The 25,383-nt window shown below is 40.8% G+C and overlaps 1 protein-coding gene across 1 annotated transcript; it reads left to right on the top strand.

Moving 5' to 3' along the window:
* The first annotated feature begins 3,805 nt into the window (after window positions 1–3,805).
* Window positions 3,806–24,577, top strand: PPP1CC (protein phosphatase 1 catalytic subunit gamma). The gene is made up of 8 exons (XM_045456859.1): window positions 3,806–4,076; window positions 14,732–14,863; window positions 15,821–16,051; window positions 20,200–20,304; window positions 21,705–21,928; window positions 22,137–22,271; window positions 23,235–23,295; window positions 24,186–24,577. The coding sequence occupies exons 1-8, from the start codon at window positions 4,022–4,024 to the stop codon at window positions 24,254–24,256; spliced, it is 1,014 nt and encodes a 337-aa protein (XP_045312815.1). The 5' UTR covers window positions 3,806–4,021; the 3' UTR covers window positions 24,257–24,577.
* Window positions 24,578–25,383: the final 806 nt, after the last annotated feature.

Genomic DNA, 25,383 nt, shown 5'->3' with positions numbered 1-25,383 from the left:
TTAAAAATGAATTAGATCATATTACTGCTCTCACTAAAACTCTACAGTGATTTCTCACTAGGCTTAGAATAAAATCTGAGTTTCTTTCCATGGCTTACTAAGCCCTGAGTGGTCTGGCCTTTGCCCACTTCTTCAACCTCCCTCTCAACATTCGCCCCTCACACTATCCTCCAGACCCTTTGACCATCTTTCAATCTTCCAAAGCTGGAAGATTGTTCCTGCTTCAGGACTTTTGTACTTGCTGTTCCCTCTGTTGAGAAAGCTCTCTTTCCCTGTGTAGTTCTTTCCATGACTCTCTCTCTTATCCTTCAGATCTAGATTCAAATGTCAAATCCTAAGAGTCCCTCTCTTATGTAGTCACATGACTTCTTCTAATTATCTCACAAAACTCACCACTCTCTGAAATTACCATCTTTGACTGGTTTCTCTGTTCCTGTCTATCTTCTCCATTAGACTGAGAATTCCATGAGGGCAGAGACTATGTTGGATTGCTTACTGCTGTGTTCCCCTGCTTCTCACATGGTGCCTGACACAGAGTAAGGCCCCAGGGAACATTTGCCAAAAAGAATACCAGTGTCTCTTGGTAATACCACAGGATATTGAAACAAAACTGTGGACTTTGTCAAAGGTTTTCACCCATATTTTTTCCTATGGTCCTTGACTTTGCGCAAAACCTCCAGAATATCCAGGCGGGGGGTCCAGATGTACTGGCAAACCTCATCAACACTATTTCTTTGTATCATTTAACAAGAATCCTAATGCTCATTAAATTGGGATAAGGGAGGGAAAAGAGTTCACCCCCAACATTCTAGAACAGAGTTCCAAATTATTGGCCAAGGGCCAAATGTAGTCCAGATAGGTTTTGTCAGTCTCATATGGTGTTTTAGGATTTGAGTTTATGACCAACCAATTTAAAAATTGGAACATTTCACATAAAAACCCATATGCCTAAATTCTCCTGAAAACTCAGAGGATCTGGCCACACTGGGCATGCTTCCCACATGGCCTCAACAGACTGAAAGTGAAAGTGGCTGCTCCTTAGGTGGATGGGGTATGGGCTCTCCAGTTCACCATGGTCCCCATCCACTTGGCTTAATTATTTCATGGTGCCTGAATTCTCCTCAAAGCTAAAGTATCCCTAGAAATACCATGGAGTTTTCAGACATTTTGGCCACAGCCCCTCTTACACGGAAACTCAATGTATAAAAGATAATAGTCGTGATACTTAACATTGATCGTTTAGCGTGTAGTGTGGTTCTGCTTTGGCTGATGCAAAGGATGAGGGACCAGAACCCCATCAGTTCCCCATCATTTCCAGCAGCTCCATAAAAAAAGCTCTGTGGACCCAAGGAAGAACACACAAAAAGCACATTTTAATCCACTGTCTTCATTTTCTAGATAGGCAAAATGAGGCATAGAGAGGAGACTCCACCTATGAGACAGCAGCCTTTCAGGCAAATACTTGTCTGCTAGTCCTTTGGGAGACCATTAGTATCGATAATGGCAGAAAAAGGCCAATCAGCTCTTTCCTCCAAGAGCTGGTTTCTGGGAGTCATTCAGACCTATTTTGTGAGCTGATGCCACTCTTGGGCTCTAAGCCAGCTAATTTGCATAGACACATGCCAGCAAAACTGGACTCCAGGGGGGTTGCCCAGTGAAGAATGGCACGTGGATAGAGGCCCTCCCTATGTCCAAGTCCAGTCTGAAGTCCTCCTCCTGCAGCCCTGATGATGTCAACAGATATTAACATACCTGCCATTTTGTGAGTGGAAAATCATGGCACTCTTGTTGTGGTAGAGACACGTTTACGTGTCAGGATTGTGCTTGGTTGGTGTGGTGCATTCACAATGGTGACTTGTTCCATATGAACAAGGGCTTTGGTTTTTAGCTGTCCTGAGTCCCAGCCCTGGCTCTGTAACTTACTAGCTGTGTGACCTTCAGAAGACAACCTAGCCTCTCTGTGTCTCACTTTCTTCATCTGTAAAATGGGGATGATTGTCCTGGGGATTTGATGAGGTCATTTTTGGCACATACTAAGAAAATGAGTGCAGTGTTTGGTTTTTTTTTTCTCTACTGCACTTATCAGAAGCTGACATTTTTATTTGCATCTTTGTTTATTGTCTGTCTGGCTTACTAGATGACTCTCCATGAGAAGGGCCTTGTCTATCTTACTCACCCCTGCTTCCCAGCCTAGAACAATGCCTGGCACAGAGTAGGTGCTCCATAAATATTTGTCTGCTGAATGAATCGCTGTCTTTCATATTCTTGTGCTAATTGCCATTGCCATGATGCACCCTGCCCCGGAGGAGCCCAAAGTCTCCTAGAATCCAGCAAGAGCCACCCTGACCTCAACAGCCAGCTGTTCACAACAGTGCTGGGCATCAACTCTGAATGTCACCAACTGGGCCCTGTGCCCTAGGCTGAAAAATGACACTTGTGTATCTTCTGGTGGACAGAGCTACAGCACGAGGGAATGAGCTTAAGACTGGGGAAAGTGGAGTTGGTAGCTGAGTCAAGCAGGGGGAACCCTGAACTTCAACACTCCACCCCCACACCCCCACCCCGCCAGCAGCAATGGGACCACAAGTCCACGCGCAAGAAGCCGGCCCAGGGAGGACACCCATACCCGCAAGGATTGATGCCCAGGTGGTGCAATAACCTCAGTGGCATTTGGGGATGGGATGTGCATCCCGAATGCCTTGGGAAACAAAATTAATTTCTCAGGGGTTGGGAAAGAGCTTTGCAAACCGTAAAATGCTGCGGGAGGAAACAGGCAAATGTAAAGGTCAGGAAAGAGCGTATGTTTTGCTAAGCGTGGGCTGCACTTCCAAAGCTAGCTAAAGGCGACACGGAGCCCTCGGAGGAGGCATATTTTGGGGGCTTCCTGGAGAGGGGTGCACTTGGAAAGACTGGGAAGCCGAGGGGAACGGGCCAAAGTTTCCTAGGATGTCTGCAGAGGACAGGACTGACTGCACTGCCGGCCTCTGCAAACTCGCTCCTCTCTTCCGGCCTCGGGCTCCGACGCGGGAATTCTGCAACTTCTCCCTTTATCTGCTTGCACACGCTTGTTCACCTTCATTCTGGTTTACATCAGGGTAATCGTTCCGGTGATTATATAAGTTCCCGAGTTCAAGAAAGATAATCCAAAGATAGGAAAGATGAAAAATTTTTGAGTGGATTAAAAACATTTTCTCCCAAACGTAAAAGTTACAGAGCGCACACATACACAAAAATATACAAATACCCATAATCCCACCGCTCAGAATGAAAAACTGTTAACCTCTTGATTTATCTGGGAGACGACTTTTTAAATTAGTGGCCAAATGAACCTGTCCTTGCCCCCAAATCCCATCAAATTTGAATCCAAAATAAATCAACCTACTTCTCTTTAATGCGGTCTTCACCTCCACCCCAGATTTATTTTAGGAGGTAAATCCCAGGACTCCCGATTTCTCCCGGTGGGCTTCCACATGGCCAAGTCTGCAAACATCTAGCTTAATGAACAGTATCTGGCGGAGACTGCAAACCTAGGAGCGCACACCTGCGTCTACCGCCTCATCTCCAACTCCCGCGTGCAACTTTGCAGCTCCCGCTCCCGCCAGGGGGCCTATTTGCTCGGCCCGTTTGGCGGAGGGATCCCGCGCGGGAGCGCGGTTACGCTCAACCGTCCTCTCCGATTCCCGCGTTCTGGCCCCGCCCCCTTCCCGCGCTCTGGTCCCGCCCCCTCCCGCGCGCCCTATGGCCCATAAAGAAGTCCCGGCCGGGCCGCTGCACTCCGCCGCGCGCATCCGTGCGCCGACAGAGACTGGCTAAGGAGTCGGCGGCCATCTTGTTCTTCTCGTGGTTCCAGTGGGGAGAGAAGGAGGAAGCAGGGAGCGGGGCGGTTGGGGGGGGGACCCGCCGCGGCTGCTGCCACCGCCGCCACCGCCGCCTCTGTGCTCGTGGCGTGGGAAAGGAGGTGTGAGTCCCGGGCGCGAGCCGGCGGCGGCGCCGCTGCGGGAGGGTCGGCGGTGGGAAGGCGATGGCGGATATAGATAAACTCAACATCGACAGCATCATCCAACGGCTGCTGGAAGGTGAAGGGGTCGGCAGACGGGCTGAGGGGAGGCGGGCGCCCCGGGGGCTCGCGGGGGAGGGGGAGTTGGGAGGCCGGTTGGGCTTGCAGCGCCGAGGGGAGTGAGCCCCGCGAGTTGGCTCGTGGCGCCAAGGGTTTGCAGCCCGAGGGAGGCCGGCCGGGGTCCGGCACACGGCCCACCCCGCAGACCCTCCCGGCCCCGTTCATTCATTGCTCAGAGGTGCAGCCTTCTTCCCAGAGATTTGAAAACTCCGCTCCCCACCCCCACGTTTCCGGTCCGTACCCCCTTGCGCCCCGCAAACGGGACCAGTCTTTGGAGGCGAGAGGGCTGGGGGACCCGGTCCGACCTGCAGGACGGCGTGTTCCTTACTTTCTGGTACTCGTCCTCTCGGAAGGGAATTTGATGGGGCTGTGGGTTCCACCGGCTATGGGGGCTTCTTTCCTGTCTTGCTTATTTTTGTGTGGGGCTGGTGTCGGGCGGCCCATTTCTTATTACTTGGTGACGAATGTTCCTATCTCCAGAGGATCTTGGAACCCATCTCCTCCTGCCCTCCCAAATACTCTTCTTAAGTTATCCTTATCTTGAAGAGGTCTCCGCGCTCTTTTCTGAACGTGCCACTGAACCTGAAACCAGCGATGGTGACAGTTTCGTTATCTTTCCGGTTGTGCCAGGCTCTGTATTAATGAGGCTTTGCATTCATCTCATAATTACGTTCATAGCAATAGTCAGCGTTTCTAAAGCGCTTACTATGTGTCAGACATAGAGCAGTTTCATTCTCCCAACAACCTTGAGAGGTGGGTGCTGGTCTTTTTTCCTGTTTTTCAGAAGAAACTAAAACACAAGAGACATTAAGTCACTTGACCAAGGTCACACATTAGTGACAGTCGGGTTTCAAACCCAGGCAGCCAGGAGTTAGAACTTGCTACATTCAACCCACCTTGTGTCTGAAGGAAGGAGCTGCTCAGCGGTTAGGCAGAGGTTAAAAGAAAGCTTGGATTTTGGTTGACCTGAGACTCCTGAGGTGCCTGACAGTTGATTGATACTGACCTGGGAGACCGATGAAGTTTGGATTTCAAAGAGGGTCGCGGAAGTGAATCCCCCCACCCCACCCCCTCCAGGTCTAATGCTGATGTCTTTTTCTGAGGCTTTGGGAGAATTCAAATCTCTCTCTTGATTTGGGCGCTGGATAATGTAGGTTTGGCTGAGTTTTCACTGCTTTTTTGCCTTTATACTGTCCTCTTAAAATAGTGCACTGTAAATGCTTGAGGGATGGAGTCCAGACTAAGAACAATTGGGGTAACTCTGGTTCTAGAATTTGCAGGTCTTTTAAATAAGTCATTTAAAATGAAACCCCTGGGAATATCTTAATCCGTGCTGGGGTTTTTTGGTTTTTTTGTTTTGTTTTGTTTTGTTTTTTTACTTTTATACCTTCTTAAAGGAAAACCTCACTGAATGTGTATAAGGATCCCTGAAATGTCAGTGCATTGTGTGAAAAACTTGTCACTCGTTAAGTACTTGACATTTATTATAAGAACTGTATTTTCATGCTAGTTAATATAGTCCTTTGATTTATATAAGGCCACAGAAACCAATTAAAACTGCAGTAAGAAAGGAACTTTTTATTAAATATTTTCATTTTAAATCTAACTTCTGTCTGTGCAGGGTTATGTGTCTCTAGATTAGATGGGCTTTATTTCACTGAGGAAACAAAAATTGGAATCTGTGTTGATTAGAATCATCAGAACTTTAAAACCATTTAAGTCTTGTTAACTTAAGATCTATGTTGCCTGTAATTCTATTCACATAAGAGATTTGTTCATTTCAATCTTATTTTTAAAATCATGCTAAGAAATTTACCTTAATGAACTTAGATCATCTAAAATGAGATCAATCATTTCTTAATACTTCCTCTTTACATGTTATGTTGCACTTGAAAACTGGATTTTTTTACTATTTCATTTTTCATTGAAATTAATATAAGAAAGCATTGTATCTTAATGCCTTGGGAATGGGCTACCTGCACAGTACTACAGTACTATATGCTTAAATTCCCTTTTTTCTCATCAGTGTTAATTTGGCAGAGAAATGGTTGAAGATGATCCATTGAGGGAGGGGATTATATGTGTGTGAATATATATATATATATATATATATATATATATATAATGTTAGAAGTTAATAATAAATTTTGTGATTTTGGGGGTAATGCCCCCAAAACATTTTCCCCTAAGAATTTTAATTAAGGTGTAAGTATATCTGACAATGGAATAGGAGTTTTGTGATCTCTTTTTGTATGTTCATATAAGGTGGAAGATTGGGGCCGCTTGGGTGGCTCAGTTAAGCCTCCGACTCTAGACTCTAGCATTCGTGTCACTGTTCCTGAGATGGGGCCACACGTCGGGCTCTGCACCAGCAGTGTGGAGTCTGTGTGGGATTCTCTCTTTCTCTCTCTGCCCCTCCCCTGCGTGTTCTCTCTCTCTTTCTCAAAATAAACAAACTTAAAAAATAAAAAGGTCAAAGACTGTGCAAGCTTAGTTGAGAAGTGGCTCAGTAATAGTACTGACAAGGCAACTCAAAGCGAGGTCTTATTTAAGAAGAACAGCGTGTTGATTTAGAGTACAGCTTGGCAGTTGTTTTCTACTCTAAACTCTTAAGTTGTTTTTACTTAGCTGAGGCATCATTTATGTGATCCATCTCGGAAGCTTTATCCAGGCTGTTTGCCTTGCTGGTGATAAAACTTGAAACTCGTAGTTTAACTAATGTTCAATTATTTAATTGCCTGTACCTTAAAACTTGGGAGATTTAGAGAGAAAATAAGCCAGGTGTTGATTTGGTCTGATATTCCTGCCATGTTAGAGAAAAGTGAGAGGGCAGAGTTTTAACTTTGTAAGTGAGCTGGTTCAGGGAGCAGTGATGGCTAGTACTTTTCTTACATAGCAGGCAGTGTAACATTTCACATCTTGATTTGCAAAAAGCATCTTGGCTCTGAAGATGGCCATTGTCAGACTGCAAGACTTTGTCAGGCTTTGCATAATTGTCCTACTTACTTTAGTGTTTAAATAATGACTTCTGCCCCAGCCCTCAGAAAGCGCCTACTACTTTAATCCTCTGATGTGTAAGAGTTCATCTGAAAATAGTGAGTGTTCAGATACTCTCTAAAATTAAGTGACCCATGTGTTTAGCTCTTTGGTGTAATATGAAACATGTTTATACAGTTAGTAAAATTCTTATCAAAACAAAAGTAATCTTTTCTAATGAGACCTCTGCATTTATTATTTTTTAATAGGTCATGCTTTTAACGATACAGGTTTTTCTTGGAAGCAGTTACCATAGGGCGTTTTGTTGATAAAGACAGTGATACCCAAGTTTGTGTCACTAACTCCCTAATTTACAAGAAGTCTGTGTTGTGAGGCCTCTGCTCTTCCCTGCTGTCCCTGCTACTGCATGTCTGCAGTAAGCCTCACCCTCTCCTGTGAGGCAGGAGAGGAAAGATCTCTTGGAGACACGAACTGAAGCTTGCACCAGTCCTAACCCACAGCATGGAAAGGATTGCTCTCCTTATGCCTGAAGTGCCCCCTTGTTTGTCAGTAGCAGGAGGCATCAGTGAAATCTTAACAGGATGGTGTGCGTCATGATGTTGTGTTTGAGGGAATGTTAGCCACGGGAGCAAAGGCCAGGCTTTCCTTCTCCCAAGCTGGTGAGGTGGAAACAGTGCTGGGCCACGCATTAGTAATCTGTCGCCGAAGTAGAGTTTAGTTGGTGAGATTGTTTTATGTCTTTGACGCTGCAGTCCTATAATAATCTTTGACCTGTTTGCAAAAATGTGTGCCAATGCCAGTTTACTTGAGGTAGGTGAGGATTACTGATCCTGAAGCAAGGCAGTGGTTGGTACTGATTTTATACCAACTTGACTATTTCGTTCACTTCATTTACAAATCAGGGCTATTAGGAGACCTTAAAGATTGATATGTGAAGGAGACCGTATTCTGATGTGAATTGCTTCAAAACTGGAAAAGTCTTATTCATGATGAATAAGGAAAGATTTCATAATTTTGGACTTTATGGAACTCTGGGATGAATTATTAAGTTTTAGGATCAGACCCCTGTATCCAAAGCATGTAGGAACAGATGATTTACTTAGTGGTCTTGATTTACCTGAAATCTCCCAAATTCTCCACTGCTCTAAGATTTGCAGGCATCCCTTGTGTAGAGTGGAATGGGTGTCACTGATATTAGTAGGGTCAGACCTCGAGTCCAGTTAGTAGTGTTTTATCAAGATGGGTTGTTAGACTGAAAAGATAAGTGCTTTTCAATAAACTGGGTTCACTCTAGGTGTAGAAAACTCAAAATATTTTGAGAGCAAGTAGATAAGTGTTTTGCAACTATATCCTGATTATTTTGAGAAAATTGGTATCACCTCTAAATGCCCAAAGTATATACTAATGTAACATTGTGTGTCACCTATACTTCAATAAAATAATTTTTTTAAAAAATGGCCAAAGTATAAGGGCAGCAGTTAGGAAAGTCAATGAGGGGAGGGTATAGTGAGGAAACAGTTTTAAGACGGCCCGAAAGTGGGAAGTCTTCCTCCTGGTGACTTTGCAATAAAACCAAAGGATTCTTGATAACATTTTTGTCTTTTCTATTTTTTGCAGAAAAGAATTCAGTTGTTTGTGGGAAAGTTTTAATGTTGCAAATATTCCCTGTTTGTCTTGGTTTGAAGTCTTCCTTTCCTAAATCTGTCTTCTATTTAGTGAAGTTATTGATTCTGTCACTGCAGTGAATATGATGTGCAGTAGTTTTAAGATTACCACCTGCTTTAATAAGATTATCTTAAAACAGCAAAATCTGTGTTGGCTTATTTTTCTGCTGGTTGTGTCATTCATAGATTCTAAAACTTCATTGTAATTCATCTGGGGCTTTTTTTGTGTATGCCATTCCTTCAGTAAGACTTTGAATTAAGGGACTTTTTTTTTTAATGTTTTTATTTATTTTTGAGGCAGAGAGAGAGGGAGACACAGAATCTGAAGTAGGCTCCAGGCTCTGAGCTGTCGGCACAGAGCCCGACGCATGGTTCTAACTCACGGACTGTGAGATCATGACCTGAGCTAAGTCGGATGCTTAACCGACTGAGCCACCCAGGCACCCCTCAACAATTAAGGGACTTCTAATTAAGGAGCAAGAAGAATACTTTTTATTATTCATAAATAATCCCAAAGTAGTCTTAAATTTCCTTGCATAGTTTTCATCTCTACTTTGCTTGTTGGCAAGCTGTGAGAAAAGTTAGTGTTACTTGTAAGAAAAAGCTGGTGTTGCAAATAATCACCGAAAACATTCTTTTTATTATTTCAAGTTTTTGTCAGTTTGATAAAATTGCATGGAAGTTTTTATCATATGCTCATGTTAGTGATTTGCCAGATAAATAGATAAGTTTTTACAGAACAGCCTTGGCTGTTAACAGCCATGATGCATTTTTCAGAATTCTTTTTTTCTAGCCAGGTAAAGGGAAAAGTGTTTACAAAGTTGTATGTTTAAGGTCTAAATTAATGTATTTGGTCACTAACCTATACATGTTCACAATACCTACTGATTTCCATGTAATACCTAGCATCTGTCTTTATGAGAAACACTCCATCTGGAAAGTGGAATTCTTACTTGTTGGAATATTTTGGATTCCTTTGGCAGTTGTTGAAATAATTTGATATTTACTACTTGAGCTTACCTTGGCTGCTACTAAAGAAGGTGACATGGGGTGACAAGTCTTGAATTTTCCACCTAGGGTCTCTTTTTTTATGAACCTTTCTCCCACTATGCACAGAGTACAGTGAGGGCTTTAAACCTCAAGGTAAGTATCGACTGATGTTTATTGAGTAGAGCTGCATTGTAATTCTCTTTGTAGCTACTAGTGATAAAATAGAGATATTTTTATTTTAAAAGCCTTTGTGTTTTTAATGATATTGAAGATACCCTTAAGGTAAACCTTTTAGTTTTATAATCTTTATGGGGGGGGGGGGAGGGAGTTCTCATTGTAGCATTTATAACAAGATGCAGTTACCTAGTTGGTCTTACTTTTCATGTCCTCCACAAGAGAAAGGATAAGGTTCCTGTCCATCCTGTTGCCAGGGTATCCCCAGCTTCCGCCAGAGGGTCTGGCACATAGTAGATACTCTACACCTATTCTCTTGAATGTTTGAAGCATAGTTAATAAGTATTGACAGTTTTAACAGATTGCCTAATTTAGTTCTGATTTAATGCTTCTCATTTGTAAGGATGCCTTATGATTTTATATCCCATCTTGGAACTTTCTTAGGGAGCAGTGACCATATATTAGGGTTTTGATAGTTTGTCCTATAAAAGCTCCTTTGGTTTGGAAGTTAAGAACAAATCCTCAGTTGAGAGGAAAGTAGTATGATAGAAGCACCACTATCCTAGAACTATAGAGTTCTTTGGGGCCCGGTGTGCTTAAAAGCTCTTGTGACCTTGGACCAAGTCACTAAACCTCTCCCAGGCTATAACAAGTGAGAGCCTAACTTCATAGGATTGCTGTGAGGATTAAATGGCAGCGTAAAGCCCTTTAGTGCAGTGCCCAGCACATGGTGAGTGCTTAGTAAATGTTATCTACAACTAGTAAGTAATTCTGTTTGATGGACGTCGAAAATAATGAAGTAGATTTATGTGCTATTGGTCGATATGGCCATCTTTTTTTTTATTTAAAAAAAAATCTTTTATTTTTGAGAGAGCGAGAGAGAGCAGGGGACAGAGAGAGAGGGAAACTCCAAAGTGGGCTCTGCGCTTACAGCAGCAAGCCTGACACGGGGCTCAAACTCAAAAACCAGTCCTCAAAAACTGCGAGACCATGACCTGAGTCAAAGTGGAAGCTCAACTGACTAAGCCCCCTGGGCGCCCCCCACCCCCTGCCATATGGCCATTTTTAAGAAATATCCAGTGTGCGTTTGGTTTGCTAAAACACATTTTGACATCTTTATCTTCTAATTGTTATCATTTTCAACTTGAAATTTAAGAGTAATCCTGGATTTTTACAACTAGAAAAATGCTCTATTAAAGGCTGATAGGAAAATGACTCTATTGATTTTTAACTTAAAGAACAGACACGGGTTGTTGGTTTTTTTTTAACTAATCAAAAGTATGTAGTATGGTACACGTGTTTAATTCTGATACCACAAGTCATCAGCGCTTAGAGATTTATCCAGGTTTCATTCACACAACAAATTTTGAGCACCTGCCACATACTGGCCGTGGCATGTACACTGCTGAGCAAGTGGTGTGGTCTTGGGGCTTCTAGTCTGCCGGGAGGCTCAGATGAATAGGTGGAAGCGAAATGGCAATCACAGTACAAAGTACTAAGTATGACGTGTGCTGAGTGGTGTCCAGGTGTCGTGAGAGCATTTCAGAAAGCAAGTAGGCTTATGAAAGGAGAGGAGGTAGACAGAAGAGGCTCTCCAGGGCGGTCCTTGAAGGATGAACAGGTATTTGCCAATTGGTAGATGGTGGTTTTGGCCGAGTTTCCGTTTTTATAATGTTATTCCTTGAGCTGATTGTAGGGAATTCAAGAAGCCTTGGGACCAGGTTATCTTTTTTAAATGTTTATTTATCTTTGAGAGAGACAGAGTTTGTTGGGGGCGGGGGGGGGGGGGGCAGAGAGAGAGGGAGGCACCATCTGAAGCAGGCTCCAGGCTCTGAGCTGTCAGCACAGAGCCTGATGCGGGGCTCAAACTCACCAACCGTGAGTTCAGTTGGCTTAGCCAGCTGAGCCACCCAGGCACCACAGGGCCATGTTATTTTTAATGAGCACTGTCCTTCAGATATAAATTCTTGATATGTTCTGGAAAAACTGCAGTTGTTCCTTATTCACGTAGAGGATAATTTTTAAATGTTGGCAATATTGCTTTTTACTTATCTATACACTCCACTCATAGGACAAACAGGAAAACAGAACAAAAAAACTTAACATAAACTATGTCTGAAGGTTGTAGTGGGAAGCCTTCAAAACCAGTAAAATTTATATTAACAAGATTGATTTAATCTGATGGCACTGATTTATTATGATAGCATTCTCCTATAAAAAGTATAGCTTTTGTTCCATATAGGTGTAAGTTATTATTGCATACTCTTCTGGAGGACTTAAAGGGCTCTGCTGAAAAGATTGAGGTTGAAAACCCGAAGCTTCTAGGAGTCCCCTCCTAGCCAAAAATAAAGTTTCCTGCTGGGCTGTCTGCCCAAACTTCTGGCTGACTTGTGGTATAATTGCTAATGATTGGGGTTTTCTGGCCAGTGAAACAGGAATCCCACCGTCTTTCCATCAGGAGCGTTTCTTGAGTTCTTCACTATGTGTATCTAGAGAGAAAATTACTGTGGTTCTGGAAAAACCATTTTTTGTTGCCCAGTTGCTGTAGTATTATATGTGTGTCTATTCCATATCTTCCCTCAAACGTTATCATTACTGAGCTTTCCTCTTCGTTGCTTCTCATTTCGTAATATTTTTATCAGAAGGAGACTGGCAGTTGTTTACTTCAGTTACATATTTTGGGGTTCAAAGTAGTGATTTGCTCAGGCTCTAGAACTAATACAGAAACTTGGGGCCGGCTCCCAGTCCACTGCTCACCCTTAACGTTTTCTCTTCATTGTGTGCTTCAAGAGCTTGGCCCTTCCCTCTTGTCATCTTTTCTTGTTTACTGTCGTTCATTGAAAAAACTAAAACCCCCTCCACACAGTGTTCCATTTCTGCTCAAACTTGTTTCTTCAGAGAACTCAGGGTTTCAGTGGCTATTCAGGTTGAAGAATGGCTTTGCCTAGGACAGTATTTCTCAAACTTGGACACAGTCGTTTTTTTAAGTGTATTTATTTATTTTTGATAGAGGGAGAGAGAGAATCCCCAGTGGGCTCTGCACTGGTAGTGCAGAGCCCATTGCGGGGCTCAAACTCACCAACCGTGAGATCATGACCTGACCCAAAGTTGGACGCAACCGACTGAGCACCCAATTAACACAGACATTTTTAATGGAAAAAAGTTCTCAACAGACAATTGGGTTTTTTACTTGTAATTTTTATCACTCTGTAACATCAGATATTTACAGAACAAAGCAGTTAAACTTACTGTTTTTATTCAGCTATTAGACTGAATGATTTTGTAATTGGAATATAAAGCCTCCAAAACTGATGAAATTTAAACTAGCAACCTTTATTTATTTATTTATAATTGTTTATTTTAAGAGAGAAAGCGGAGGAGGGGTGTCAGTGGCAGAGAGAGACAGAAATAGGGGCTCCGAAGCAGGCTCCAGCCAACAGTGGAAAGCCCGACATGGGGCTTGATCTCTCACATAAACTGTGAGATCATGACCTGATCTGAAGTCAGACACTTAACTGACTGAGCCACCCAGGCACCCCTAAATTAGCAACAATAATGTAATCTGATGGGTTTTGTGGTTTTGCTAAAACTAAATCATTTTATACTGGGTTTAATGGTGGAGGGATGTGATGTAACATTCTATATTTAGTCTGGTTCTTTGTTTTTGCTTCGCTTGTAGTTCATAGAATGCCTGCTTTCATTAGTCTTTTATGCAAAACGAGTATTAGGACTGATTGCAAGTTGAGGATAATCAATCCCTGTATTTAACCAGGCCACTGGATAACTGTAAAGTTAAGGTAAAATTAGCAATTCTTTAATCTGTAGTTAGTGACTGTCTAATCTGTTACAACTGAAATCAAAACAAAATTTCATTTCCTGCCCACTTGCTGATAAATTAACTGTTACGGAGCTGGAGTGCTCAACTTTGATAGTGAACAGAACTCCAACAAGAATGCCTGGATGTGGGCAACACCTAGTACTATACCATGTTTTCTTTTCTCCCTTTTCTTTTTATTTGTTCAGATTACTAGGAAATCTTCCCTACATCATTCATGGACAACCTTTGCCCTGTAAGGTCATGATTGTATTCACAGATGCAGGCTCCGAGGTTGCACGGCAAAATGTGTACAATGAACATTAAAGTGTTTCAGTGAAATGCAAACAACACCTAAATTTTTTCATAGAACTCTTAAGAAAATAGATTACCTATCACCCTTTGAAAAGGACTGATGGGGGCAGGCTTCTGAGCATTACCAATCTCACATTTTAAAACAAGAAATTCTTAGAACCAACTCAGTAACATGACAATCTCTGAAACCCCCTGCTGTACACATACTGATTCATTTATAAGGCTGGAGAAGAGAAGACAAGATCGGAGGCAAAAAGCAATGGCCTGGTGGGCAGGCTGCAGGTGAACAAGCCAATTGTGTGGCTTGGATGCAAACGGAGGCCTCGAGCTGTGCCACAGGGAGTCTGATTTCTGCAAGGAAGACCTTTTCTAACAGTATTCATACAGAGCGTGCTCCTTGTTCAGGACAGCATAAGAAGTCTTAACTTGGTATAGAAGATGTAACTAAATGATGAAATCCTGTCTAAGATTTTATAGTTATAATTAGTCATTAAAACCATATTCTTGATAAGTGTTGAGAAAATAGAGTCAAGTCAGAAAGCCAGTTAAACTGTGTTTTTGACTCCTCATTAAAACTTGTGCCTTTTCAGATCATTGTAATTTTTCTGATAAATTGGATTTTGACTTCATTTGACTAACTGGAGTTTTTCTTCTCTGCAGTGAGAGGGTCCAAGCCTGGTAAGAATGTCCAGCTACAGGAGAATGAAATCCGAGGACTTTGCTTAAAGTCCCGAGAGATCTTTCTCAGTCAGCCTATCCTACTAGAACTTGAAGCACCACTCAAAATATGTGGTAGGTTTTGGCACATGAACAGCTTTTGCTTATATGATTGATTGACTCAAGGATATAGAGATGAGCTTGTATTACCCAGCAGAATCATTTGCTGTTTATGAATAACCTGGAACTACTTAAAATTAAATAATTTTAGCTTTTGAATAAATACCATTAATGGATTTAGTTTACTTAGATGTGCTTCAGATTTTCTAAAAATTATTTCACTAAAGGAATATAAACAGAAAAGAGATGAAACTGAATAGAGAGCTAAGAAAAGGTCTGAACTATATGAATATATAGGAATTCTATTTAAGCTTAAAGTAAGACTGGTTATGCTTAAAAATAGACCTTCCTTGATGCCATTTGTCATCTGTTTCTACATGATAGATGCAGATAATCTGTATAAAAACTGAAGTTCATCTGAGTAATGTTCTATATTCTAGCATATTTGACTACATTGATAAAGCTTATATGGATGTTTTTAAAGTAAAACGCTCTTTGGCGTTATCTAGCAGGGAGAATTTGAGAGCTGAATGAGCTGGTGGGTGTTGTGTATGTGCCTTTGTTCACACCGGTCCAGGGCTCAGCAGCAGTGCAGCAGTTCTGCTGACATAGTCCCTGCGGACGGAGTTGCCAGAGGTCTGATATCGATCAGCCGACCTGAAAGGAAAGTGATGTTACTTGGCAGAAAGGCCTGCCTGGACATTAATAATTCTTTCCACAAAATTAATTCTTAATTAGTTGAGTTTTGTGTGAGACTCTGGACATATACATATGCTTAAAATTTTCAGTAAAGCTCACTTGAACTGAAATATAGTACAAGATTGGGAATTAGTGTTAGCCATCAAATTTAACTCTCATTATTACAGATCAATCCCGTTATGCAGGGAGTGTTTAAAGATGGTCTCTCCAGAGCTTTTTAGTGGATTGGACAAGAAGTATGAAGTTACTGTGTAACACAATTCTTGTTTCTAGGTGATATCCATGGGCAATACTATGATTTGCTTCGACTTTTTGAGTACGGTGGTTTCCCGCCAGAAAGCAACTACCTGTTTCTTGGGGACTATGTGGACAGGGGGAAGCAGTCATTGGAAACTATCTGCCTCTTACTGGCTTACAAAATCAAATATCCCGAGAATTTTTTTCTTCTCAGAGGAAACCATGAATGTGCCAGCATCAATAGAATTTATGGATTTTATGATGAATGTAAGTACTTTCTACCTCTAAGGAAGAGTTACTTAAACTGAGATACTTGGTCATAAATTGAACTATCACATACTTCTGTTAGGATTTATGACTGTTTAGATGAAATGTTACAGTCTCTCGTGTTTTCTATTAATTGTTTTTATCGTAGTTTTTTCTTTCTTGGGGTAGAAAAATAAGTGCTGCTGCAGTATAATAATGCCCTAGATTCTTTTATGATGTGACTATCAGATTAAGAAGTAATGGTCTCAGTGATGACTTCTTTAAGATCATTTTTTTGTGAAAATTCACAGATAACTTAATTCTTAGTACAACTCTGAGAATCTGTCCAAATAGATAGTTTTGTTTTTAACAACCTTATTGAGATATAATTTCATTCCATAAAATCTGTCCTAGTGATTTGTAGTAAATTTATAAGGTTGTGCAACTATCAGCACAGCCTCAGGCAAGCACTGACCTGCTTTCTGTCTATAGATTTGCCTTTTCTGGATATTTCTTATAAATGGTGTCTTGAAATACACAAATAGTTGCTTTTTATTTTTATTTTTTTAAGTTTATTTATTTATTTTTGAGAGTGGGGGAAGAAAGGCAGAGAGAGAATCCCAAGAAGGCTCTGTACCACCCGCGTGAAGCCCAATGTGGGGCTCAGACTCACAAACGGTGAAATCATGACCCAAGCCAAAACCAAGAGTTGGACACTTAACCAATGGAGCCACCTAGGCGCCCCCAAATAAATGCTTTTTAAATTTTGTGATACTGTATTTTTTTTCCTTCTGGCACATGCGCACCCAGGAGAAATGCCAGTTACTATCCTAAAATGTGCTGAAAGGAGAAAGAAAAATTAGAAAACAAACAAAAATTTATTTGTGTAATATTTTACACATATTATCCATTTTGGATTGTTTAATTGAAGGTGCACTTTGAGTTGTAATTGACAAAAACCAAGATTCTTAAAGCCTTAAAAATTGCCAGTTTTGGTGGAGGTTTTTGTTGTTGTCGTGTTAAGTATAAAATGTTTTTTTAAAAAATGTGTTGAGTCCTTACCCCATCCTCCTTTTGTGCTTATTTGTGCTAGGAGAGGCTTCAGGCTTGGACGAGAGAGGTGGTTGAGGAATTTGAGTTACTAGCATTTGCCAGTGATGATAACAAGATCAGTAAAGAATTGTCCCTGTGGCCCTCCCCTAGACTGTAGTCATAACCTGTAATGTGTCTTTCTATCTCAGTTCCACATAGCTCATTTGTTAGAAGTGCACTGCTGGAAAGATTATGTTTCTAGACTTAGCTCTCCTACTCCTGCCTACCCTCTCCCACAATTGTATACTTGCCTGGTGGTCTAAGGCCCTGAGACCCATCTGGTAAGATGAGGTGGGGAGGGATCACCAAAGAAAAATCTTGTGGGTTCTGAACTGACCAGGGCAACTGAGTCTGTGGCAAGGTTTATTGTTGTTATTTTAAGTAATCTCTACACACAACATGGGGCTTGAACTCACCACCCTAAGATCAAGAGTCAGATGCTCTCCTGACTAAGCAGCCAGGTACCCAAGAAAGGTGTTTAATTTTGACAGTGAGTCTATCAGAGAAGTACTAGTAAAGCAGTTATTACTCCTAAGGTAGTGAGATGAAAGGCAGCGAGTTTTATAAATTGTGTTTTGGATATTTGCTATAGTTGCTACTTTTTAGAAAAGGTTCCTTTTAGGGGCACCTGAGTGGCTCAGTCAGTTAAGCGTCCCACTCTTGGTTTCAGCTCAGGTCATGATCTCACAAGCTCTGCCCTGGGCATAGAGCCTGCTTAAGATTCTCTCTCCCTCTGCCCTTCCCCTGCTCATGCGCACTCGCTTGCTCTCAAATTAAAAAAAAAAGGTTCCTTTTATACACTATTCAAGTACTTTGATGTTTTCATTGATGAAGTTCAAATCCAGATGATCTCTTTGTTGTGACATATATCCAAATGTGAGGATACTAGTTATGTCCTTTTCAGTTTCTATTTAATGCAGAGGACTTTAACAGTTATTTTAGATGGTTGGAATCAGTTTTGATTCTTGTTTGGTCAAGACTCATTGACTCTGTGCTCATGCTCCCCCAGTCCCCCATCAGGCAGGTACAACTTGCCATCTAGTCTACTTGCAGGCATAAAAGTGTCCTTGGCATAGGTGGCCTTCAATTCATGGTTTGCAGACTTTTAAAAAACTCGATAATTTCATTAAAATTTTATTTTAAATTATAATGAAAAATTTTATTCAAATGTAGACTTTCATGGAACAATTTAAAACCACTGCTTTAAGTGCTAGGCTTATTTCACAAGTATAATAAGTGTTCTTCTCTACTACGGTTTCTCCCCCTGACCCCCACCCCAGTTTTATGACTGCAGTCCTGGTATCTGTTGTTAGATAAGATGTGAATGTGTGTTACCCTTTTCTGATACCAGAATGGTCTGATCTGTAGTAATTGGAAACTGCATTAGGGGTTCTGGCTCAGAATCCCCAGATTTGGAAGCTTGAAGAGACGTTGGCATTTATCCAGGCTAAGCCTTTCTGGAGCCAGATGTTCCTAGTGGTGTGAAGTAGCTTGAGAGAGGAAATGTAGAAAGAAGAGAAAACAGGGCCCCAGGACTTAGTTAAGATGCTCAGAGGCAATAGAAGGAAGAATCCTCGTTTTTGTTGAAGAAACCAACAAAGATAGCAAAGGACTCTGCAAGACAATCTGGAGTGTGTTGCATGAATAAAAAATCAGGGAGCAGAGCAGACTTTAAGAAGGGAGAGGGTTCGTCAGCACTGGCAGATGCGGCATATGGGCAAAGGAAAAATCCAAGTGAGCCATTGGATGGTCTTTCAGAGATACAGTGGAAAATGGGAGATAGAACCAAATCACTTTTATGAATGGAGGTCAGGACCAGCCCAGCCTTGTTCTTCCATTATTATCATTATTGGAAATTGGAGGTGGTGATTGTGAACAGGTTCCCTTTCAGCCTTTTGTAGAGAGGAATTCTATTCAGCTTTTGGAAACCTCCAATGAAGGAGGATAAGGCATAGGGAATTAGTGACCTCCCAAGAAATACAAACAGTGTAAACCATAGTGAGAGTTATACCCAGGTGCAGAGAAATAGACTATTATGAGAAAAAAGGACAGTCCTCCTCTGTAGAGGGAGAAGTCAAGTATTTGTTGAATTTACATTACATTCCAAACTCTGCTAAATTCCATACCCGACTTGATTTGCACTAGAGTGGAAGGTGTGGTTCAGGAACCTGCTGCTTGGGCCAGTCTCTAATTTTCAAAGAACATTCAGCTTTAAACCTGTAGATGTCCCTAGAATAAGAAAGGAAAAAAGAGACGAAGGACAAACTTGGCTTTAGGAATGAACATTGTGCTTTGATCTTTGGTTTTTCTGGTATGGAGAGTACAGGAGACAAAGGCACCCAACAATTGGGCCATTCTCAACCCACTTCTGACAGATTTGTGCTTCCAAGGTTTATGAGTAGGTCTTGAACTCAGAATATGATTTTCTTGTGGGAACAGTGCCTTAAAAGGCATGCTCTGTCCAGATCACACTGTGACTCCAGCATGTATGGAATACAGGGCTGGTAGAGGGAACATAACCATCCTATAACATCGTGTCTATGGGGAACGCGAGCTTTTATGGCAGTTGTAGGAATGGTTATCCTGGGGTGCCTGCAGTAAATCTGTATTCCCCTATAAGTCATTTGTGCCTGCTACTAAAGTATGTAGGACTAGGAATTATCTGGTACCAGTAGGCTATTGATGATAGTGGGAGATAGGATGGGTGTTAATTCTCAGAAGCTTCCACAGAAGGAAGATGGTAATGGCACATGTGTAATCTGTTCATAATTACGTTTAGACACAGGAGCTACTTATGGGTTGAGATTGGACAAAACAGACTAGATTTCAAACAGAGTAGGTGCTACCAAATTGGGGGTTAATGATCTTTAATCGTTGCATCTGGGATTCTGATCTCAAACTTCTATGTAACTTTAAAGTGTATCTAGTTCTGCTAAAAACCTCCAATGGGGTTTTAATAAAAGCATAGTTTTTGTTTACTTAAAAGGTAATTAGCACCTTGCTTTGGGAGAAATGGTCCTGAGAGAATGAACCTATAGAACACCAATCTCTTTTTAACCATCCTAAAATTTTCACAGGTAAAAGAAGATATAACATTAAACTATGGAAAACTTTCACAGACTGCTTTAACTGTTTACCGATAGCAGCCATCGTGGATGAGAAGATATTCTGCTGTCATGGAGGTTCGTGGGCCGATTTTAGTTCCAGATAGATTTTGTCCCTTCTAAAGGGTGTGTGTACACTTTGACATTTATGAGTTGTCATTGGGATAACTTCCTCTGAACTCTCCTTTACTGATGTGTTGTATCATGGGTCCAGTCTGGCACATCCAGGATCATTTGGCTAGAAATCTAAAGTAAGAAATTGATTTGTTACAGGGAATTCTAGGCTCTGTAACAGTTTGACTTGAAAATAGAGCAGAAAGTGTTTTTAAATCTAAAATGAAGTACGATTAATATGCTGTACTATAGATCCTCTAGAATACTAAAAATGTGAGTAGACTTTCCTTGGTCTGTTTTTGATCCTCCAGAAATTTTTATGACTTGGATTTTTATTTTATTATTATTATTATTATTATTATTATTATTATTATTATTATTTTAGTGTTTATTTATTTTTGAGAGAGAGTGCAAGCTGAGGGAGGGGCAGAGAGAGAGAATCCCAAGCAGGCTCTGTGCTGAGAGCTCAGAGCCTGATATAAGGCTCAGTCTCACAGATCATGAGATCATGACCTGAGCCAAAATCAAGATTCGGATGCTTAGCCAACTGAGCCACCCATGTGCCCTGATTTGGATTTTAAAAGGATTTTGCTCAGTGGTTGTGCTCTGTGAAGTAGTAATTGCAAGAAAAATTTCTTTTCATCTCTAGTCAGAAATTAGATAACCATCAGAGAGCCAAAACAATATATTTTAATAAAGCCAATATTCCTGCCCTCCTATACTTTAACTGGTTTTGGTAGAGATGGACATACGGTTTTTAAATTTTTTAATTTTATTTTTTAAAGTAAACTCTATCCTCATGATGGGGCTCAAACTCACAACCCTAGATCAAGAGTCTCATGCTCCACCCACTGAGCCAGCTAGGAGCCCCTGGGCATGTGATTTTAGACTCAGATGAAAGTCAGCTACATCTGAACTGGTCTGATAGATTCAATGGTCCTTGGACAGCACAGGTTCCCTGGAAAGCTTATCACACCTGAGTATCTGCACCATCTGCACCCAGTCCTTACTAATGGTCAGTAGTAAAATCTAGAATGTACACTGTTCACTACCATCATCAAAGGAGTTGAAGAGTAGTTGTTTTTAAATCACTGGATCTTAATTTTATACCATTTAAACATAATGTGCCCCACAGATTGGTGCCTATAATAAATTCTAGTGCCTTTTCAGTTGAGTTTTTTTTTTTTTTTTCTTAAACCAAAGCTAAATAAGAAAGCATAGCCATGAAAAAAATCCTAACCGTAGATTTAATTTAAGCCTTCCAGGTTAGAGTCATTGCATCTCTATGTAAGTAAATGGAACCATTAAAGTGCAAACATCCTTTTTAAAATTCTGTTTCCTTCAATTTTCATCTCATTGAATAGGTTTATCACCAGATCTTCAATCTATGGAGCAGATTCGGCGAATTATGCGACCAACTGATGTACCAGATCAAGGTCTTCTTTGTGATCTTTTGTGGTCTGACCCCGATAAAGATGTCTTAGGCTGGGGTGAAAATGACAGAGGAGTGTCCTTCACATTTGGTGCTGAAGTGGTTGCAAAATTTCTCCATAAGCATGATTTGGATCTTATATGTAGAGCCCATCAGGTATTGATTTTGAATTTTACATGTACACTTAACAGCATGTGTGTGAGCACAGATTCTCCTTGTTGATTTTAGTGGGTAGGTATTGCTTATTCATACAAAATGTCTCTGCAAGTGACCTAGAGGATATCAGACTCAATGGGAAACTGAAAAATGGTTTTACTCACCTACAATTTACACCTACTTATACTGAAAACATTTTCTCTCCAAGGTGGTTGAAGATGGATATGAATTTTTTGCAAAGAGGCAGTTGGTCACTCTGTTTTCTGCACCCAATTATTGTGGAGAATTTGACAATGCAGGTGCCATGATGAGTGTGGACGAAACTCTAATGTGTTCTTTTCAGGTAGAGGATGTTTTCAACATTGCTTCTTATTATGATGTCTGAATTTTACTGATTTAAAAAGACTACTTTCTGCCTACTGTTCATCTATGTTGAATAGACTCAATTTTTACTTTCCTATAATCAGTGTTTGTCCTAACTCAGTAATGAGTGGACCCCTTTTAAGGGAAAAAAAATTATCAGAGAACCTTTCTTGCAGTGTTGAATTTAACTGTTTTTGCATTATTTAAGTGGGGTAAAAAGAATTTCCTGTCTTCTTTACTATAAATCTGAAACTATAACATCAGTGTGTTCAGCTAAAATTAATCACCACTTGTATGTGAGAATAGAACTAACCGCCAGGTGTCAAATGTGCTATGTGATTACTCCTTTCTCCCACCACTCTGCTCTCATTTCTACAAAACCTGTTGATTGTCCATGACATCATTTGGCCTTCACTTGGCGCAGAAGCATCGTTTACATGTATAGTCTGCCTGAATCTTTTTCTCATTCACTGATTACGATTAAACTTATACAGCTTCAAGCTAGCCTAGCCCAATCATTAACACAAATAAAGCCGTTGAAGTCAAGTGGCAGTAAAATGTTGTTTTGCCAATTAACTGGGAGAACTTGCAGCTCCCAGAGATTGAGAGACTCAAACATTGCTCTCTCTAAAGAACTTTCCTCCTTTGTGTGAGAAGGGATAGCCTGAAGGTACTTACAAGGTCTGACTTCAGAAAATTGTTATTTTATCCAGAGACAAAATAATTTGTCCATGCATTTAATGTGTTCATCATAACATTTTTAACCAAAATGTTCATGTCAGCTTGGCTTATATTAATATGTTAGTGGGGCCTTCAAAGTTTTGGGGGCAGTTTTAAATGGCCAAAAACGTTTCTGAGCAAAGATTTGAGTGAGATTTAAGAAATCTTAAGATTGGCGGTTGAGAATATTTCCTAAAATGCACCATATTTTGAATCTTTGCAGATTTTAAAGCCTGCAGAGAAAAAGAAGCCGAATGCCACGAGACCTGTAACACCTCCAAGGGGTATGATCACAAAGCAAGCAAAGAAATAGATGTCATTTTGACATTGCCTAGTTGGGACTTGTAACATATAGTATATAACCTTCATTTTTAAAACTGTAATGTGTATTGGTCAGCTTGCTCAAATAGTGTGTTTGTGGGCTCCCCCTTCCATTTTTTGAGTTAATGAATGGCATTTGCTGGTTATAACAGCAAATGAAAGACTCTCCACTCCCAAGAAAAAATGTTTTGTTTTTTAATTGTCTATTCCTTTTGCAAACAACTTTAATGATGGTGTTAAAGCTGTACACCCCAGGACAGTTTATCCTGTCTAAGGGGTCAGTGTACAATTGATCTTTTTAAAATTTAGTTCAATCCATGAATTATGTAAATGCTTGTTTTCTTTAGAATATAAAGAGAGCCCTAGGGTGCTCAGTCTGTACATGTTATTGTCATAAAATACATACTGTTGATACAAACCACTGTGAACATATTTTTTTTTTAATTTTGTTTCAAAGGGATTGCTTTTTTCTCTCATTGTCTTGTCGTGTACAAACTAGTTTTTATAGCTGTCATTAGGATTAACTCAACCTTGCCAGCATCACTGGTATGATGTATATTTAATTAAAGCACACTTTCCCCTACCGTATACTCAAAATGACAATTAAAGCCATTATTTTAAATGTTTGTGACTCTTTCCTAAAGCCAAAGTTTCTGTTGAAATGTGTACTGACACACCCCCTAAGTCCAAGGTGGCGTGGCTATGTACACACACCACACTTGGGATTCAAAAACAGGTTTTTGGTTTTGAATAGCAATTAGTAACATAGTGCTGTTTAAGCTATTAATGATTAAAGTTAATAACATTTTGTACAATTTCCATATAGTCTATTCATTAAGTAATCTTTTTACAGTTACATCAGGCCTGAACCCGTCCATTCAGAAAGCTTCAAATTATAGAAACAATACTGTTCTATACGAGTGACCGATTATGCTTTCTTTGGCCTGCATTCTTTATTCTGCGGTGAAGTTGAGGCTTATAAGTCAAAACAAAGGAACTAACTTACTATCCACCAATTTATACAGAACTCACAGTATCTATGACTTTTTTAAACTTAATCTGTTAAAAAGAAATCTGTTTCAACAGATGACCGTGTACAATACCATGTGGTGAAAATGAATTCAGACTTATTAAACGACGAACTTGTTAAATTCTCTCAGTGTCTATTTATCTGCACAATACACCCAGGAGAACTGTTGATGGCATATTGAATAGATTTTAATGAATAAATTGCTCTGGAAACCACACAGTTTCAATTTGGATTTGTTTTCCTTCAAATAGTCTGTTTTGCAAAGAGGGATTATAATACGGATGCTCATGTTTGTGGTGGTCTAACCTGGATGGAGCTACGTTTCTGAAGTGGGGTGATGAGATTGAGCCATCCTTCCGTGTTGTTCGGGAGGGGTGGGGCTTGGCGAGCTGCAGTGTCCCCTGCATCCGTGGTTTTCCCTCGGCGTGGGCTCAGTTGAACAACTGTTTGCTTTCTCGGGCTCAACCACCAGTGTTAGCATGCACAGTAATTTGCTCTCTTCTCCCTTCCCTAATTCATATGGAACATGGTGTTGTGTCATGTTACATGTGTCACACGTGTGTCAAGTGGATATTAATTTCTTAAAGTACATTAAAAGTGGGTGAAGAGCACGTCATTTGCAAAGTGCTTTCTCCTATTAAAAACTGGTTCACCTCAGAATTGGAGGAAGAAGCTGTTTAAGCCAGTGCTGGCATGTGGAGGGAAAAGCACAGGGCCGCTGGGGGCCAGTCTCCTCTCTACACTAACAAGCTTTGGTCCTGAGGCATTGGCCTCATCTCATCTTCCCTCTCCTCCCACCCATGTTCCTCAGTCGGTGAAGGGGGTCAGACCCCCTGACCTCTTGTACTTTTCTATTCCACATTCTGTGACAGATCCAAATTTGTACTATTTTTAACTTTCTTGTCCTATTCTTCCAGGTCTCTTTAAAAAAAAATTTTTTTTAACGTTTATTTTTGAGACAGAGAGAGACAGAGCATGAACAGGGGAGGGTCAGAGAGAGGGAGACACAGAATCTGAAACA

This window comes from Leopardus geoffroyi, chromosome D3, assembly GCF_018350155.1.
Source record: "Leopardus geoffroyi isolate Oge1 chromosome D3, O.geoffroyi_Oge1_pat1.0, whole genome shotgun sequence".
Classification (NCBI taxonomy): Eukaryota; Metazoa; Chordata; class Mammalia; order Carnivora; family Felidae; genus Leopardus; species Leopardus geoffroyi.
The sequence above is the reverse complement of the archived record's forward strand: the minus strand, read 5'-3'. Positions and strand labels throughout refer to the sequence as shown.

Excerpts from the sequence above, each read along its gene's own strand:
- PPP1CC (XM_045456859.1), top strand. The coding sequence starts at position 4,022 with ATGGCGGATATAGATAAACTCAACATCGACAGCATCATCCAACGGCTG. Across the intron at positions 14,864-15,820 it reads AGCACCACTCAAAATATGTG|GTGATATCCATGGGCAATAC; the intron begins GTAGGTTTTGGC and ends TCTTGTTTCTAG. Across the intron at positions 22,272-23,234 it reads CTCTAATGTGTTCTTTTCAG|ATTTTAAAGCCTGCAGAGAA; the intron begins GTAGAGGATGTT and ends GAATCTTTGCAG.